Source organism: Bufo bufo, chromosome 2 (genome assembly GCF_905171765.1).
Source record: "Bufo bufo chromosome 2, aBufBuf1.1, whole genome shotgun sequence".
NCBI classification, from domain to species: domain Eukaryota; kingdom Metazoa; phylum Chordata; class Amphibia; order Anura; family Bufonidae; genus Bufo; species Bufo bufo.
The window spans coordinates 828,158,883-828,180,026 of NC_053390.1; the positions used below are offsets into that span (position 1 = coordinate 828,158,883).

The 21,144-nt window shown below is 40.0% G+C and overlaps 1 protein-coding gene across 2 annotated transcripts in view; it reads left to right on the plus strand.

Annotated features, from left to right (window-relative positions):
• Positions 1-4,814: 4,814 nt before the first annotated feature.
• Positions 4,815-21,144, plus strand: part of LOC120991847 — a 43,770-nt gene continuing 27,440 nt past the window's right edge. For both annotated transcript variants that reach the window (XM_040420599.1, XM_040420598.1), the window contains exon 1: positions 4,815-4,879. In XM_040420599.1, coding sequence (XP_040276533.1) covers positions 4,876-4,879 — 4 coding nt within the window. In that variant the 5' untranslated portion in view covers positions 4,815-4,875. The remainder of the gene's footprint in view (positions 4,880-21,144) is intronic.

The window sequence follows — 21,144 nt, forward strand, 5'->3', positions numbered from 1 at the left end:
TCCTGTGTGTACTACACCCATCATCCAGGTGAGACTGACCTTCTCCAGATCCACCTGCCCAGAACATTGCTGTGTACTGTAAACCGACACACATCACTGCCCACAATGGCTTCACCTCAACTCCTGCCACCACTGCTTAAAGGAGAACCCCTCCCCAATGCACCTTCATACAGGAGTGGTCCTGGCTCCTATAATGCCCCCCCCCCCCCCTTAATTATACCATCAGTCATCAGCAGGAGTGGTCAGTGACTGGATCTGTAGAGGAGATGCATGTCAGTATGGCAGGGGTTAACTCCCTACTGAAAACACAGTTGAGCATGCATGTATGTGGGGTTAGGAGAGATGGCTTAGAGGGAAGAATGGTCCTCTCTAGTTCTCTCTCTCCATGGAGCTTCTGGAGGTGAGGAGCACCAGATACAAGGCCTGACTAACCCCCCACACCCTACTAGACCTCCAGCGTTAACCCCACTCTAGCCCTAGGCCACCTAGAATGCTGCCAGTGACTCCTGACTTGCCAAGAACACCAGGAGGCTGACATTACCCCCTTACTAAATGGGTTTACCATGGATGCTGATATTAACCCATTACTGCCCCAGAACCCCATGAGGCTGATATTACCCCCGTTCTAAACAGGTTCACCATGGATGCTGACATTAACCCCTCACTGTCCCAGAACACCAGAGGTGCTGACATCAAAGTGACCCTTCAGTTCAATTAGAGAGAAGAGTGCGTCTCTATAGTTCTCTTTCTCCATGAAGCTTGTGGAGGTGAGGAGCACCAGATACAAGGCATGACTAACCCCCCACACTCTGCTAGACCTCCAGTGTTAACCATGTCTAGCTCTAGGCCACCTAGAATGCTGCAAGTAACTCCTGACTTGCCTAGAACGCCAGGAGGAAGACATTACCCCCTTACTAAATTGGTTCACCTCACCATGGATGCTGACATTAACCCCTTACTTCCCCAGAACACTAGGAGGCTGACATTACCCCTTACTAAACTGGTTCATCATAGATGCTGACATTGACCTCTCACTGCCAGAGAACACTAGGGGTGCTGACATCAAAGTGACCCTTCAGTTTGATTACAGGGAAGTGTGGTTCTCTCTATTTCTTTCTCTCCATGAAGCTTCTGGAGGTGAGGAGCACCAGATACAAGGCATGACTAAGCACCCTCACTCTGCTAGACCTCCAGCGTTAACCTTGTCCAGCCCTAGGCCACTTAGAATGCTGCCAGTAACTCCTGACTTGCCTAGAACACCAGGAGGCTGACTCCCCCTTACTAAATAGGTTCACCATGGATGCTTATATTAACCCCTTACTGCCCCAGAACACCAGGAAGCTGACATTACCCCCGTTCTAAACAGGTTCACCATGGATGCTGACATTAACCCTTTACTTCCCCAGAACACCATGGGTGCTGACTTCAAAGTGACTCTTCAGTTCAATTATAGGGAAGGGTGGTTCTCTCGGTTCTCTCTATTTCTCTCTATGGAGCTTTTGGAGGTGAGGAGCAGCAGATACAAGGTATGACTAAACACCCAAACTCTACCATAAACTCCTTTCTAGCCCTGGGCCACCTAGAATGCTGCCAGTAACTCCTGACTTGCCTAGAACACCAGGAGGCTGACTCCCCCTTACTAAACGGGTTCACCATGGATGCTGATATTAACCTCTTACTGCCCCAGAACACCAGGAGGCTGACATTACCCCCGTTCTAAACAGGTTTACCATGGATGCTGACATTAACGCTTCGCTGCCCAAGAACACCATGGGTGCTGACTAGTGTTGAGCGAACTTGTGTTTCAAGTTCGGCGTCTAAAGTTCGGGTTCGGGTTATCGAAGAATCGCGTTATGGATTCCGCTACCGCTACCGTTATGGTCCGTGGTAGCGGAATCCATAACGCGATTCTTCGATAACCCGAACTTTAGACGCCGAACTTAAAACACAAGTCTGCTCAACACTAGTGCTGACTTCAAAGTGACCCTTCAGTTCAATTAGAGGGAAGTGTGGTTCTCTCTATTTCTCTCTATGGAGCTTTTGGAGGTGAGGAGCAGCAGATACAAGGTATGACTAAACACCCAAACTCTACCATTAACTCCTTTCTAGCCCTGGGCCACCTAGAATGATGCCAGTAACTCCTGACTTGCCAAGAACACCAGGAGGGTGACATTATCCCAATACTAGACCCTTAATGCCCCAGAACACCAGGGGTGCTGACATTAAAGTGACCCTTATTAACTGAGGAAGAAACAATACGATTACGTGATACCCTCCTTTTCATCTTTTTAGCTAAAGTCTGTCAAATCCCGGGCCCCTCTCCTGCCATCCAAGATCCAAGCCTCTTATACTGCCTGATGGATATTTTGCATCTGGTGCCCCAAGACACTTTCTTCTGCCCTTAGATTGTCCATCGCTGCTCACGTGAATAATGCTGGCCGATCCAAGAGCTGGACAAGTAGGAACTGTCTTGGGCTACCAATGCATCAGTGTGCATCAGATAGACTGTGAAATGGGGTGGCCATCTTGGGTGGCAGAAGACGAGCTCGGGAATTAGTAGATATGCAGCTAAAAAAATGAAAAGGAGGACACAAGGTAAGTTCATTCCATAGGTTCACTTTAAATATTGACATCTCTAGACCACCCGGGATGCTGCCATAAAGTCCCTTCTTCTCTAAAACAGCAAAAACAGACATTAAATCCTTCACTGCTTTAAACCATGTTATCCCCTTCTAGCCCTAGACCCCCAGGGATATTTACATTAACGCCTTTATTACCTGGAACCACAAGGGATATTGACGTTGCCTTTTCAATACACAAGACCAGCAATAATGTTGGTATTGACCCCTAGGCTTGTTAGGATGTTGGTATTACATGATACCTGCCAGCCTCCATAGGTGCTACAGCTGTGATAGCATGGGTTCTTCAGAGAAACCCAGGCTACTGTAGACAATGAACGGCTTCCTCGATCTCCACATGGGGGAGCCATTCAGACCCTGGAAGAGCAATTGACCACAGTATCTGAGGGGTTTATTGTCTGGATTATCGGCATTACCGCAGACATTATTATCATTATTATCATTGCACACCTGACCAGTTAATCTGTCCTTGAGGCTGGTTTTAAAGTCAGTATAAAACTGAGTCTGCTAGTATAGAACCTACCATTAGCCATTTGGCTCCAGGAGAAGTATATGGTGGGTTCAGCATGCATGTTGGTACTTGCATCCCTGGATCCGATGAAAGCTGTAATGGCACCGGACGGGGTTACAAGCAAAGTGTACTTGGCTTGCATGCTGACCTGCATTCCCTGGATTTTATGTGGCTGTCATGGCCCATGAACAGGTAGGAACAACAGTTAGGGACCACTCATGAGACAGCCTTGACGCGGTGAGTGGCTTACTATGCTTTGGCCAAAATATAAACCAATGTCTCATCCAGCATGGAGGGCAGAGTGCTGGATGTAGTGTGCGATCACATTTGCATTTTCCGTTTGTATACCGCAGACATTAGCCTCGGGGGTCTGCTGTTTAACCTGCAGCTATAGTGCCTTCTGTGCTCACAAGCGGGTGCCATCTTTAAAGATCCGATTTCTGACATACAATTATGGTGGCGTACAGGAAGGGGTTCATTTTACTTTACCACAGTGACACAGAAATGACACATGACCCTCTGGCGTGCATTGGCATCTACAAGCAATAATATAAGGTCTTCTTCTGCTATAGTCTTGGAGGAAGAGGACAAAAAAAGAAAAAAAAAATGGTAGCCTGGTCAAAGAATTTCTTACTGGCAAAGTCTACTGGCTACTGACCTTGGAGTACCTTAGGCAGCTTTTCCTGTGGAAAGATGCCTGAGCAATAGGTTCCTAGCTTGCTAGTTCCTGCTAAGGTGTGTTGCATTTGTTTGCCTAACTGTGTACCAACTTCTGCCCGTTTCCTGCATTTTGACCCTCTGTTGCCTGACCTGACCTATGCCTGACCTTTGTATTGACCCTCCACTGCCTGCCCTGACTTCACACTCTTTATCGGATTGCTCATACTCTTCCTGCCTCAACCTCAGCTTGTCCCTGACTATGTTTTTGCCTGATTCCTTGGTGCTTCAAAGTGGCCAATAACACAGAGACAACTCCAGGAGGTAGCGGCCTGGTGGTTACCCCTGGAGCAAAATACAGAAGATAAAGGATAAAAACCAGGAAGCTGCCAGGATAAGTCCCTTAGGAGTAGCGTAACGTCAAATCTGTTGGTTGACAATGTGGTTCCACATCCACTGCCATAAGACATTTTAATTGGTAATCTGTGAAACCTAGGAAAGGACCCTCCAGAGAGAAATGAGGATCTTGAAGGGTCAGACCCTAATAGAGGGTATGAACATGGGTTTTCTCAACTTGACAATTTTATGTATGCATTTAGATAAAGAAGACTTACAGGACATGTGTAGTCCTCAAGAAGAACACAGAGGACCTTACTTTCCCTTATGTCCTGGTACAACAAAACCTGATTGTCTGCGCTCAAAGAGAGAAACGACAACATTTTTCTTATTACTGACCACTATAAATATTTCTTCTAACAACACGAGGGAAAGACAATGCACATAATATAATGTCATAACAAGACTCTTCTCCGTACGCCCTATGGAAACATCTAAAGTGGAAGAACCTGTTCAGCAGTCACACTGGCTGCGCTATAATCACCTGCATTTATCTAGCTTTCCACACAACCATCTCCGAGTAAATGATTCACAGATGTCAGACTCAGAGTCCGTGCCCAGAAGACAATGTATATTATAAAGGGGGCGAGATACACACTGCGATCAGACACCGGCGTATGATGGCGAATTAGGACAGCAAGACCTAGAGCAGGGACCGGCTCGGTTTATTATATGTGTGTGTGTATTTATATATATACTGTATATATTTACAGATGGCATGAGATATAGATACTCTTCTATATAGTGATATGGAGCATGCTGGTATAACCTGGGTATCTCCTGTATATAATTATATATGTACAGCTGGTATAAGTTATACATCTTCTGTATATAGTGATATGGACCATGCTGGTATAACCTGGGTATCTCCTGTATATAATTATATATGTACAGCTGGTATAAGTTATACATCTTCTTGTATATAGTGATATGGAGCATGGTGGTATAACCTGGGTATCTCCTGTATATAATTATATATGTACAGCTGGTATAAGTTATACATCTTCTTGTATATAGTGATATGGACCATGCTGGTATAACCTGGGTATCTCCTGTATATAACTATATATGTATAGCTGGTATAACCTGGGCATCTCCTGTATATAATTATATATGTACAGCTGGTATAAGTTATACATCTTCTTCTATATAGTGATATAGTCCATGCTGGTATAACCTGGGCATCTCCTGTATATAATTATATATGTACAGCTGGTATAAGTTATACATCTTCTTGTATATAGTGATATGGACCATGCTGGTATAACCTGGGTATCTCCTGTATATAATTATATATGTACAGCTGGTATAAGTTATACATCTTCTTGTATATAGAGATATGGACCATGCTGGTATAACCTGGGTATCTCCTGTATATAGTTATATATGTACAGCTGGTATAAGTTATACATCTTCTTGTATATAGTGATATGGACCATGCTGGTATAACCTGGGTATCTCCTGTATATAATTATATATGTACAGCTGGTATAAGTTATACATCTTCTTGTATATAGTGATATGGACCATGCTGGTATAACCTGGGTATCTCCTGTATATAATTATATATGTACAGCTGGTATAAGTTATACATCTTCTTGTATATAGTGATATGGACCATGCTGGTATAACCTGGGTATCTCCTGTATATAATTATATATGTACAGCTGGTATAAGTTATACATCTCCTTGTATATAGTGATATGGACCATGCTGGTATAAACTGGGTATCTCCTGTATATAATTATATATGTACAGCTGGTATAAGTTATACATCTTCTTGTATACAGTGATATGGAGCATGGTGGTATAACCTGGGTATCTCCTGTATATAATTATATATATGTACAGCTGGTATAAGTTATACATCTTCTTGTATATAGTGATATGGACCATGCTGGTATAACCTGGGTATCTCCTGTATATAATTATATATATGTACAGCCGGTATAAGTTATACATCTTCTTCTATATAATGATATGTACCATGCTGGTATAACCTGGGTATCTCCTGTATATAATTATATATGTACAGCCGGTATAAGTTATACATCTTCTTCTATATAATGATATGGAGCATGCTGGTATAACCTGGGTATCTCCTGTATATAATTATATATGTACAGCCGGTATAAGTTATACATCTTCTTCTATATAATGATATGTACCATGCTGGTATAACCTGGGTATCTCCTGTATATAATTATATATGTACAGCTGGTATAAGTTATACATCTTCTTGTATATAGTGATATGGACCATGCTGGTATAACCTGGGCATCTCCTGTATATAATTATATATGTACAGCTGGTATAAGTTATACATCTTCTTGTATATAATGATATGAAGCATGCTGGTATAACCTGGGTATCTCCTGTATATAATTATATATGTACAGATGGTATAAGTTATACATCTTCTTGTATATAGTGATATGGACCATGCTGGTATAACCTGGGCATCTCCTGTATATAATTATATATGTACAGCTGGTATAAGTTATACATCTTCTTGTATATAGTCATATGGACCATGCTGGTATAACCTGGGTATCTCCTGTATATAATTATATATGTACAGCCGGTATAAGTTATACATCTTCTTGTATATAATGATATGGAGCATGCTGGTATAACCTGGGTATCTCCTGTATATAATTATATATGTACAGATGGTATAAGTTATACATCTTCTTGTATATAGTGATATGGGCCATGCTGGTATAACCTGGGCATCTCCTGTATATAATTATATATGTACAGCTGGTATAAGTTATACATCTTCTTGTATATAGTCATATGGACCATGCTGGTATAACCTGGGTATCTCCTGTATATAATTATATATGTACAGCTGGTATAAGTTATACATCTTCTTGTATATAGTGATATGGACCATGCTGGTATAACCTGGGCATCTCCTGTATATAATTATATATGTGCAGCTGGTATAAGTTATACGTCTTCTTGTATATAGTGATATGGACCATGCTGGTATAACCTGGGTATCTCCTGTATATAATTATATATGTACAGCTGGTATAAGTTATACATCTTCTTGTATATAGTGATATGGACCATGCTGGTATAACCTGGGTCTCTCCTGTATATAATTATATATGTACAGCTGGTATAAGTTATAGATCTTCTTGTATATAGTGATGTGGACCATGCTGGTATAACCTGGGTATCTCCTGTATATAATTATATATGTACAGCTGGTATAAGTTATACATCTTCTGTATATAGTGATATGGACCATGCTGGTATAACCTGGGCATCTCCTGTATATAATTATATATGTACAGCTGGTATAAGTTATACGTCTTCTTGTATATAGTGATATGGACCATGCTGGTATAACCTGGGTATCTCCTGTATATAATTATATATGTACAGCTGGTATAAGTTATACATCTTCTTGTATATAGTGATATGGACCATGCTGGTATAACCTGGGTATCTCCTGTATATAATTATATATGTACAGCCGGTATAAGTTATACATCTTCTTGTATATAATGATATGGACCATGCTGGTATAACCTGGGTGTCTCCTGTATATAATTATATATATACAGCTGGTATAAGTTATACATCTTCTTCTAAATAGTTATATGGACCATGCTGGTATAACCTGGGTATCTCCTGTATATAATTATATATGTACAGCCGGTATAAGTTATACATCTTCTTGTATATAGTGATATGGACCATGCTGGTATAACCTGGGTATCTCCTGTATATAATTATATATGTACAGCTGGTATAAGTTATACATCTTCTTCTATATAATGATATGTACCATGCTGGTATAACCTGGGCATCTCCTGTATATAATTATATATGTACAGCTGGTATGAGTTATACTTCTTCTTGTATATAGTGATCTGGACCATGCTGGTATAACCTGGGTATCTCCTGTATATAATTATATATGTACAGCTGGTATAAGTTATACATCTTCTTGTATATAGTGATATGGACCATGCTGGTATAACCTGGGCATCTCCTGTATATAATTATATATGTACAGCTGGTATAAGTTATACATCTTCTTGTATATAGTGATATGGACCATGCTGGTATAACCTGGGTATCTCCTGTATATAATTATATATGTACAGCTGGTATAAGTTATACATCTTCTTGTATATAGTGATATGGACCATGCTGGTATAACCTAGGCATCTCCTGTATATAATTATATATGTACAGCTGGTATAAGTTATACATCTTCTTGTATATAGTGATATGGACCATGCTGGTATAACCTTGGTATCTCCTGTATATAATTATATATGTACAGCTGGTATAAGTTATACATCTTCTTGTATATAGTTATATGGACCATGCTGGTATAACCTGGGTATCTCCTGTATTTAATTATATATGTACAGCTGGTATAAGTTATACATCATCTTGTATATAGTGATATGGAGCATGCTGGTATAACCTGGGTATCTCCTGTATATAATTATATATGTACAGCTGGTATGAGTTATACATCTTCTTGTATACAGTGATATGTACCATGCTGGTATAACCTGGGTATCTCCGGTATATAATTATATATGTACAGCTGGTATAAGTTATACATCTTGTATATAGTGATATGACCATGCTGGTATAACCTGGGCATCTCCTGTATATAATTATATATGTACAGCTGGTATAAGTTATACATCTCCTTGTATATAGTGATGTGGACCATGCTGGTATAACCTGGGTATCTCCTGTATATAATTATATATGTACAGCTGGTATAAGTTATACATCTTCTTGTATATAGTGATATGGACCATGCTGGTATAACCTGGGGATCTCCTGTATATAATTATATATGTACAGATGGTATAAGTTATACATCTTCTTGTATATAGTTATATAGACCATGCTGCTATAACCTGGGCATCTCCTGTATATAATTATATATGTACAGCTGGTATAAGTTATACATCTTCTTGTATATAGTTATATGGACCATGCTGGTATAACCTGGGCATCTCCTGTATATAATTATATATGTACAGCTGGTATAAGTTATACATCTTCTGTATATAGTGATATGGACCATGCTGGTATAACCTGGGCATCTCCTGTATATAATTATATATGTACAGCTGGTATAAGTTATACATCTTCTTGTATATAGTTATATGGACCATGCTGGTATAACCTGGGCATCTCCTGTATATAATTATATATGTACAGCTGGTATAAGTTATACATCTTCTGTATATAGTGATATGGACCATGCTGGTATAACCTGGGCATCTCCTGTATATAATTATATATGTACAGCTGGTATAAGTTATACATCTTCTTGTATATAATGTTATGGACCGTGCTGGTATAACCTGGGTATCTCCTGTATATAATTATATATGTACAGCTGGTATAAGTTATACATCTTCTTGTATATAGTGATATGGACCATGCTGGTATAACCTGGGTGTCTCCTGTATATAATTATATATGTACAGCTGGTATAAGTTATACATCTTCTTCTATATAGTGATATGGACCATGCTGGTATAACCTGGGTGTTTCCTGTATATAATTATATATGTACAGCTGGTATAAGTTATACATCATCTTGTATATAGTGATATGGACCATGCTGGTATAACCTGGGTATCTCCTGTATATAATTATATATGTACAGCTGGTATAAGTTATACATCTTCTTGTATATAGTGATATGGACCATGCTGGTATAACCTGGGTATCTCCTGTATATAATTATATATGTACAGCTGGTATAAGTTATACATCTTCTTGTATATAGTGATAGTGACCATGCTGGTATAACCTGGGTATCTCCTGTATATAATTATATATGTACAGCCGGTATAAGTTATACATCTTCTTGTATATAGTGATATGGACCATGCTGGTATAACCTGGGTATCTCCTGTATATAATTATATATGTACAGCTGGTATAAGTTATACATCTTCTTGTATACAGTGATATAGAGCATGCTGGTATAACCTGGGTATCTCCTGTATATAATTATATATGTACAGCTGGTATAAGTTATACATCTTCTTGTATATAGTGATTTGGACCATGCTGGTATAACCTGGGTATCTCCTGTATATAATTATATATGTACAGCCGGTATAAGTTATACATCTTCTTGTATATAATGATATGGACCATGCTGGTATAACCTGGGTGTCTCCTGTATATAATTATATATATACAGCTGGTATAAGTTATACATCTTCTTCTATATAGTGATATGGACCATGCTGGTATAACCTGGGTATCTCCTGTATATAATTATATATGTACAGCCGGTATAAGTTATACATCTTCTTGTATATAGTGATATGGACCATGCTGGTATAACCTGGGTATCTCCTGTATATAATTATATATGTACAGCTGGTATAAGTTATACATCTTCTTCTATATAATGATATGTACCATGCTGGTATAACCTGGGCATCTCCTGTATATAATTATATATGTACAGCTGGTATGAGTTATACTTCTTCTTGTATATAGTGATCTGGACCATGCTGGTATAACCTGGGTGTCTCCTGTATATAATTATATATGCACAGCTGGTATAAGTTATACATCTTCTTGTATATAGTGATATGGACCATGCTGGTATAACCTGGGTATCTCCTGTATATAATTATATATGTACAGCTGGTATAACCTGGGTATCTCCTGTATATAATTATATATGTACAGCCGGTATAAGTTATACATCTTCCTGTATACAGTGATATGGAGCATGGTGGTATAACCTGGGTATCTCCTGTATATAATTATATATGTACAGCTGGTATAAGTTATACATCTTCTTGTATATAGTGATATGGACCATGCTGGTATAACCTGGGTATCTCCTGTATATAATTATATATGTACAGCTGGTATAAGTTGTACATCTTCTTGTATATAGTGATATGGACCATGCTGGTATAACCTGGGCATCTCCTGTATATAATTATATATGTACAGCTGGTATAAGTTATACATCTTCTTGTATATAGTGATATGGAGCATGCTGGTATAACCTGGGTATCTCCTGTATATAATTCTATATGTACAGCTGGTATAAGTTATACATCTTCTTGTATATAGTGATGTGGACCATGCTGGTATAACCTGGGCATCTCCTGTATATAATTATATATGTACAGCTGGTATAAGTTATACATCTTCTTGTATACAGTGATATGGACCATGCTGGTATAACCTGGGCATCTCCTGTATATAATTATATATGTACAGCTGGTATAAGTTATACATCTTCTGTATATAGTGATATGGACCATGCTGGTATACCCTGGGCATCTCCTGTATATAATTATATATGTACAGCTGGTATAAGTTATACATCTTCTTGTATATAGTGATATGGACCATGCTGGTATAACCTGGGTATCTCCTGTATATAATTATATATGTACAGCTGGTATAAGTTGTACATCTTCTTGTATATAGTGATATGGACCATGCTGGTATAACCTGGGTATATCCTGTATATAATTATATATGTACAGCTGGTATAACCTGGGCATCTCCTGTATATAATTATATATGTACAGCTGGTATAAGTTATACATCTTCTTGTATACAGTGATATGGAGCATGCTGGTATAACCTGGGTATCTCCTGTATATAATTATATATGTACAGCTGGTATAAGTTATACATCTTCTTGTATATAGTGATATGGAGCATGCTGGTATAACCTGGGTATCTCCTGTATATAATTATATATGTACAGCTGGTATGAGTTATACATCTTCTTGTATATAGTGATATGGAGCATGCTGGTATAACCTGGGTATCTCCTGTATATAATTATATATGTACAGCTGGTATAAGTTATACATATTCCTGTATACAGTGATATGGACCATACTGGTATAACCTGGGCATCTCCTGTATATAATTATATATGTACAGCTGGTATAAGTTATATATCTTCTTGTATATAGTGATATGGACCATACTGGTATAACCTGGGCATCTCCTGTATATAATTATATATGTACAGCTGGTATAAGTTATACATCTTCTTGTATATAGTGATATGGACCATACTGGTATAACCTGGGCATCTCCTGTATATAATTATATATGTACAGCTGGTATAAGTTATACATCTTCTTGTATATAGTGATATGGACCATACTGGTATAACCTGGGTATCTCCTGTATATAATTATATATGTACAGCTGGTATAAGTTATACATCTTCTTGTATATAGTGATATGGACCATACTGGTATAACCTGGGCATCTCCTGTATATAATTATATATGTACAGCTGGTATAAGTTATATATCTTCTTGTATACAGTGATATGGACCATGCTGGTATAACCTGGGTATCTCCTGTATATAATTATATATGTACAGCTGGTATAAGTTGTACATCTTCTTGTATATAGTGATATGGACCATGCTGGTATAACCTGGGTATATCCTGTATATAATTATATATGTACAGCTGGTATAACCTGGGCATCTCCTGTATATAATTATATATGTACAGCTGGTATAAGTTATACATCTTCTTGTATACAGTGATATGGAGCATGCTGGTATAACCTGGGTATCTCCTGTATATAATTATATATGTACAGCTGGTATAAGTTATACATCTTCTTGTATATAGTGATATGGAGCATGCTGGTATAACCTGGGTATCTCCTGTATATAATTATATATGTACAGCTGGTATGAGTTATACATCTTCTTGTATATAGTGATATGGAGCATGCTGGTATAACCTGGGCATCTCCTGTATATAATTATATATGTACAGCTGGTATAACCTGGGTATCTCCTGTATATAATTATATATGTACAGCTGGTATAGTAGAAAATTGGTACCTGGAATTTTACTTTCCTTGAGTCCGAAGGCAGCACAGAATGGGTTAACGTTGACCTCTTTTAGTTTCATAGGACCGCCCACCTAGATTTAAACAATCAAACAATTAGTCAATCACATAATTAGTACACCTATAAGGTCTGGTGAATTGCAACTGCCCCTTGTATTAAAAAATAGATCCACACAGTTGCAGAACAAAAAATATAATTTATTTAGGGAGGGTAAGCCTGTGCTGCCTTCGGACTCAAGGAAAGTAAAATTCCAGGTACCAATTTTCTACTTTCCCTTATCGTCCTCGGCAGCACAGAATGGGATTTTTATAGATTCCAAAGGGGGGGATTATACTGAAGCTGAACTTAGAATGCCTGTGCCAAAGGCTGAGCTCCTGGACTCGATGTCGAGGCGATAATGCTTTGCGAAGGTGGAAGGAGTGGACCAGGAGGCTGCGCTGCAGATTTCTTGTATAGACACCTGCCCATATTCCGCCCAAGAGGCTGCTGTCGATCTTGTGGAATGAGCCTTGATGGAAAGTGGTGGAGTTTCCCCCTCTAACAAGTAGGTTTCTGTGATGGTGTTCTTTATCCACCGGGCGAGTGAATCCTTGGATGGCGTTCGCCCTCTTCTCGGTCCAGAATAAAGCAGAAAAAGACTTTCGTCTAAACGGAACTCTTCCGTTCTTCGCAAATAAATTTCTACTGCTCTTTTCACATCTAGCATATGTAATTGCTCCTGTTCTTCATCCGCCGGATTTGGGAAGAATGTAGGCAAGAAGGTTTCCCTATTAATATTCATAGTGGAAGGAACCTTTGGTTGAAAGGAAGGTATGGTTCTAATCAATATCCCATCAGGAAGGATTCGTATATATGGATGTCTGGAAGATAACGCTCGTAGTTCCCCCAATCTTTTCGCCGAAGTAATGGCTACAAGAAACAGAACTTTGAAGGAGAGATATCTGATGTCCACCTGTTCCAGCGGTTCAAAGGGTGGTCTTGTGAGTCCCCTTAGTACTAGGGATAAGTCCCACACAGGAAAGGGTTCGTGAATCACCGGTCTTAGCCTTTTCAAGGCCTTGAAGAATCTGACTATCAGAGGATGGAACAGATATTTATTCTCAGTCAAGATATTAATGGCAGTCATCTGGGATTTTAAGGTATTCGGCTTCAAGCCCATATCAAATCCTTCTTGAAGGAACTGAAGAATACTGGAGATGTTTATTTCCGTATATCCCTTTCCCGACAACCAAGACCGGAATTTTCCTAATACTTTGGCATATTTCACATTGGTAGAACGCTTGCGGGAATTCATTAATGTGTCAATGACCGAAGCTGGTAGGCCCTCTTCCTCTAATCTGCTTCTCTCAACATCCAGGCCGTGAGGTGCAACCTGTCTAGGTTCTGATGGAATAGACCCTGCTGGAGGAGAAGGTCGGGGGCACATGGAAGCTTCCAATAGTTCCCTTCGGACAGTTGGAGAAGAAGAGGAAACCATGACCTCCGGGGCCAAAATGGTGCTATTAGTATTACTTTGGGTCTTTCTACCGCAATCTTCTGTAGAACCCTCGGTATGAGGGGTACTGGTGGAAATAGGTAGACAAATAGGCGACTCCAAGACATCGAGAAGGCGTCTACCACTGTCGGCCCGTCGTGTTTGCTCAGGGAACAGAACTTCTGGAGTTTCCGATTTTGTCTGGAGGCCATCAGATCCCAGGTTGGACAACCCCATCTGGCTATGATTTGCTTGAAGTAAATCGGATTCAAACCCCACTCGCTCGGACTGACTGTCATCCGACTCAGACGATCTGCTTGTATATTGTAACAGCCTCTTATATGAATCGCTCTTAATTGCAAAAGATGTGATTCTGCCCAGATGAAAATCCGTTTGCATAATCTCATTAAGGACGGGCTCCTCGTTCCTCCTTGTTTGTTCAGATAGAACACCGTGGAGAGGTTGTCTGAGCGAACCAGCACCGATTTTCCTTCCAGGAGGGTTTGAAAATGGACTAGTGATTCCAGAACAGCCTTCATTTCCTTGAAGTTCGAGGACTGTCGCATATCCTGGGGAGACCATTTCCCTTGGATCCATCTGTTCTGCACGTGAGCTCCCCAGCCTCTGGCTGAGGCATCCGTGGTCATTATTATCGGTGACAGATACTGAAATGATTTCCCTACTGTGAGCTTCTCCGTCTGTAACCACCAGTTCAGACTCTGAATAACGGAAGGCCTCAGGCTGATTCTTCTTTCCAAATCGCAATGACTGGTGCGTCTTGCCTGTATCATATTCCATTGAAGGTCTCGCATATGGATCTTCGCCCAGGGGACCGCATCTATGGTAGAAGTCAGATGACCCAAGGTCTTCATCACTCTGCGTACGGATGGCTTGTGAATGGATCTCAAGGTTCTCACTTCCTCTCTGATCTTCTGACCCTTGTCTGAAGGAAGGAACACTTTCATGCAGCGGGTGTCTACCACCATCCCCAAAAATCTTTTCGACGTCGTTGGGGAGAGCTGAGATTTCTTCCAACTCATTATGAAACCGAGGGACTGGAGAAGTGAGATGACTGTACGGAGATGAAGTTGTAACTGTTCCTCCGTTGCTGCTGCCACTAGCCAGTCGTCGAGGTAAGGATAGACTTGAATGGCCTGTAAGCGTAGATGCACTGCTGCTACCACTGATATTTTGGTAAAAATCCTGGGTGCGGACGTCAGCCCGAAGGGCAATGCTCTGAATTGAAAGTGCAGGATCCTTCCTGCTCTTCTGACGGCCACTCTTAGGAATTTCCTTGAGGACGATCTTATGGGCACATGCAGGTAGGCGTCCTCCAAGTCCAGGGAGGCCATGAACTGATCTCGCTGAAGAGTGGACACCACCGATCTTAATGTTTCCATTTTGAAATGGATTTTTTTCAGAAAATGATTTAAGTATCTGAGGTCTATAACGAGACGCCAATCCCCGCTTGCTTTTGGGACTAGAAACAACCTGGAGTAGACTCCCTTTTTTTCTTGACCTCTTGGTACCCGTTCTAAAGCTCCTTTCTTTAGAAATTGGTCCACCAGGTGATCTATACGAGGGTCTTCTCTTTGAAACAGAAATCTGCTTCTTGGCTGATGAAGAAACTCTAGCGAGTATCCGTCCCTTATTAGATCCAGAACCCATTTGTCTGTAGTGATTCTCTCCCAGTTGTTGTAGAAGTGGGATAAGCGACCTCCTACAGACTGGCTTTCGACGTCAGAAATCAGCCTTGGAGTTTTTACTGATGTCTTCCTTTCCTCTTGCTTTTTCAGCAGAACTGGGAAGGACTCTTCTGTCTGACCGGCCTCTGCTAGATCGCCCACGATAGCCTGTTCTGCGGTAAGGCTGCCTACCAAAGGGACGAAAATTCCTTGGACGGATCTTGGTTTTAACCTGAGGGAACTTCAGAGATTTTTCATCCGAATTGGCTTCTAACAGCTTGTCTAGCTGAGAGCCGAACAGTCTCCCAGGCTCAAAGGGTAGAGCGCAGAGGTTGGTCTTTGAGGCAACATCTCCTGCCCATAGCTTGAGCCACAAGGTCCTTCTTATTGAATTTGAGAGGGCCATATCTTTAGCCAGGAATCTCAGCGAATCCACTGGAAAGTCGCACAAAAACTCAGCGGCCATTTTAAGGGATGGCAGTTGAAGGAGCAGGTCTTCTCTGGAGACTCCGTCCTCGATGTCCCTTCCTAGGTGACTTAGCCAGATTCTGAGGGCTCGAGCCACTGGTACTGCGGCCATGGCTGCCTTACTTAACGTGGCCAAGTAAGAATGCAGTCTCTTTAGCAAGTTATCTGCCTTTCTGTCCATCGGGTCCCTCAGCAGCGCGGAGTCATCTGCAGGAAAGAAGGACCTTTTAGCCAGCCTTGTTACCGCAGGATCAACTCTGGCGGGGACTTCCCAGCTTGAGGACTCAGCGGAGTCGATCTTTACTTATGGCAGCTTGCTCCAGCCTGCATCCACCTTAAATATTTGAATTTGGCGCCCTGGACGCCGCCTGGTGACGTCAGCCGCTCCTGCGGCTTCCTATTGGCCCCAGAGGGCGCGCTGACTGATGACGTCAGACGCTGCCCGAACCCGGAAGTGCGGCGGCCTCCGAGACTAGGAGAGGCATGCTGGGGATGTCAAATGCCGGGGGCGTCGGGCGCACACTGCGCGAACCATCGGCAGGGCAGCGGCTATGAGACCGCAATGGATCCCTCCTGCCGGTGCGCACATCGTGGATGCGGCATAGTGCCAGCGCCAAGGACACACCCGTGGCACTGCTGGACACTTGGCCTGGAGCCTGGGACACACCCCACGGCATAGGTGGCCGATCTTCACCACACCAGACAGGTGGGCAGATTCCTCAGAAATGAGGACATAAAAAAAATACAAGGGGCAGTTGCAATTCACCAGACCTTATAGGTGTACTAATTATGTGATTGACTAATTGTTTGATTGTTTAAATCTAGGTGGGCGGTCCTATGAAACTAAAAGAGGTCAACGTTAACCCATTCTGTGCTGCCGAGGACGATAAGGGAAAAGTTATACATCTTCTTCTATATAGTGATATGGAGCATGCTGGTATAACCTGGGCATCTCCTGTATATAATTATATATGTACAGCTGGTATCAGTTATACATCTTCTTGTATATAGTGATATGGACCATGCTGGTATAACCTGGGTATCTCCTGTATATAATTATATATGTACAGCTGGTATAAGTTATACATCATCTTGTATATAGTGGTATGGACCATGCTGGTATAACCTGGGTATCTCCTGTATATAATTATATATGTACAGCTGGTATAAGTTATACATCATCTTGTATACAATGATATGGAGCATGCTGGTATAACCTGGGTATCTCCTGTATATAATTATATATGTACAGCTGGCATAAGTTATACATCTTCTTGTATATAGTGATATGGACCATGCTGGTATAACCTGGGCATCTCCTGTATATAATTATATATGTACAGCTGGTATAACATAGTAACATAGTACATAAGGCCAAAAAAATACATTTGTCCATCCAGTTCGGCCTGTTATTCTGAAAGTTGATCCAGAGGAAGGCAAAAAAAAAAACCTGTGAGGTAGAAGCCAATTTTCCTCACTTTAGGGTAAACAAATTCCTTCCCGACTCCAATCAGAATAACTCCCTGGACCAACGACCCCTCTCTAGTAGCTATAGCCTGTAATATTATTACACTCCAGAAATACATCCAGGCCCCTCCTGAATTCCTTTATTGTACTCACCATCACCACCTCCTCAGGCAGAGAGCTCCATAGTCTCACTGCTCTTACCGTAAAGAATCCTCTTCTATGTTTGTGTACAAACCTTCTTTCCTCCAGACGCAGAGGATGTCCCCTCGTCACAGTCACAGTCCTGGGGATAAATAGATGATGGGAGTGATCTCTGTACTGACCCCTGATATATTTATACATAGTTATTAGATCTCCCCTCAGTCGTCTTTTTTCTAAAGTGAATAACCCTAATGTTGATAATCTTTCAGGGTACTGTAGTTGTCCCATTCCAGTTATTACTTTAGTTGCCCTCCTCTGGACCCTCTCCAGCTCTGCTATGTCTGCCTTGTTCACATGAGCCCAGAACTGTACACAGTACTCCATGTGTGGTCTGACCAGTGATGTGTAAAGTGGTAGGAATATGTTCTTATCACCGGCATCTATGCCCCTTCTGATGCAACCCATTATCTTATTGGCCTTGGCAGCAGCTGCCTGACACTGGTTTTTGCAGCTTAGTTTGCTGTTTATTAAAATTCCTAGGTCCTTTTCCATGTCAGTGTTACCGAGTGTTTTACCATTTAGTATGTACGGGTGACTTGCATTATTCCTTCCCATGTGCATAACTTTACATTTGTCAGTGTTAAACCTCATCTGCCACTTATCTGCCCAAGCCTCCAATCTATCCAGATCCCTCTGTAGTAGTATACTGTCCTCTGTAGTATATATATATATATATACAGTATACTGTCCTCTGTAGTATATATACAGTATACTGTCCTCTGTAGTATATATATACAGTATACTGTCCTCTGTAGTATATATACAGTATACTGTCCTCTGTAGTATATATACAGTATACTGTCCTCTGTAGTATATATACAGTATACTGTCCTCTGTAGTATATATATACAGTATACTGTCCTCTGTAGTATATATATACAGTATACTGTCCTCTGTAGTGTATATATACAGTATACTGTCCTCTGTAGTATATATACAGTATACTGTCCTCTGTAGTGTATATACAGTATACTGTCCTCTGTAGTATATATACAGTATACTGTCCTCTGTCGTATATATATACAGTATACTGTCCTCTGTAGTATATATACAGTATACTGTCCTCTGTAGTATATATACAGTATACTGTCCTCTGTAGTATATATATATACAGTATACTGTCCTCTGTAGTATATATACAGTATACTGTCCTCTGTAGTATATATACAGTATACTGTCCTCTGTAGTATATATACAGTATACTGTCCTCTGTAGTATATATACAGTATACCGCCCTCTGTAGTGTATATACAGTATACCGTCCTCTGTAGTATATATACAGTATACTGTCCTCTGTAGTATATATACTGTCCTCTGTAGTGTATATACAGTATACTGTCCTCTGTAGTGTATATATACAGTATACTGTCCTCTGTAGTATATATGCAGTATACTGTCCTCTGTAGTATATATACAGTATACTGTCCTCTGTAGTATATATATAGTATACTGTCCTCTGTAGTATATATACAGTATACTGTCCTTTGTAGTATATATACAGTACACTCTCCTCTGTAGTATATATACAGTACACTGTCCTCTGTAGTATATATATACAGTATACTGTCCTCTGTAGTGTATATACAGTATACTGTCCTCTGTAGTGTATATATACAGTATACTGTCCTCTGTAGTGTATATATACAGTATACTGTCCTCTGTAGTATATATGCAGTATACTGTCCTCTGTAGTATATATACAGTATACTGTCCTCTGTAGTATATATATAGTATACTGTCCTCTGTAGTATATATACAGTATACTGTCCTTTGTAGTATATATACAGTACACTCTCCTCTGTAGTATATATACAGTATACTGTCCTCTGTAGTATATATATATACAGTATACTGTCCTCTGTAGTATATATACAGTATACTGTCCTCTGTAGTATATATATAGTATACTGTCCTCTGTAGTATATATACAGTATACTGTCCTCTGTAGTATATATACAGTACACTCTCCTCTGTAGTATATATACAGTATACTGTCCTCTGTAGTATATATATACAGTATACTGTCCTCTGTAGTATATATACAGTATACTGTCCTCTGTAGTATGTATATACAGTATACTGTCCTCTGTAGTATATATACAGTATAGTGTCCTCTGTAGTATATATATACAGTATACTGTCCTCTGTAGTATATATATACAGTATACTGTCCTCTGTAGAATATATATACAGTATACTGTCCTCTGTAGTATATATATACAGTATACTGTCCTCTGTAGAATATATATACAGTATACTGTCCTCTGTAGTATATATATATACAGTATACTGTCCTCTGTAGAATATATACAGTATACTGTCCTCTGTAGTATATATACAGTACACTCTCCTCTGTAGTATATATACAGTATACTGTCCTCTGTAGTATATATACAGTATTCTGTCCTCTATAGTATATATACAGTATACTGTCCTCTGTAGTATATATACAGTATTCTGTCCTCTATAGTATATATACAGTATACTGTCCTCTGTAGTGTATATATACAGTATACTGTCCTCTGTAGTATATATACCGTATACTGTCCTCTGTAGTATATATACAGTATACTGTCCTCTGTAGTGTATATACAGTATACTGTCCTCTGTAGTATATGTATACAGTATACTGTCCTCTGTAGTATATATACAGTATACTGCCCTCTGTAGTATATATACAGTATACTGCCCTCTGTAGTATATATATACAGTATACTGTCCTCTGTAGAATATATATACAGTATACTGTCCTCTGTAGTATATA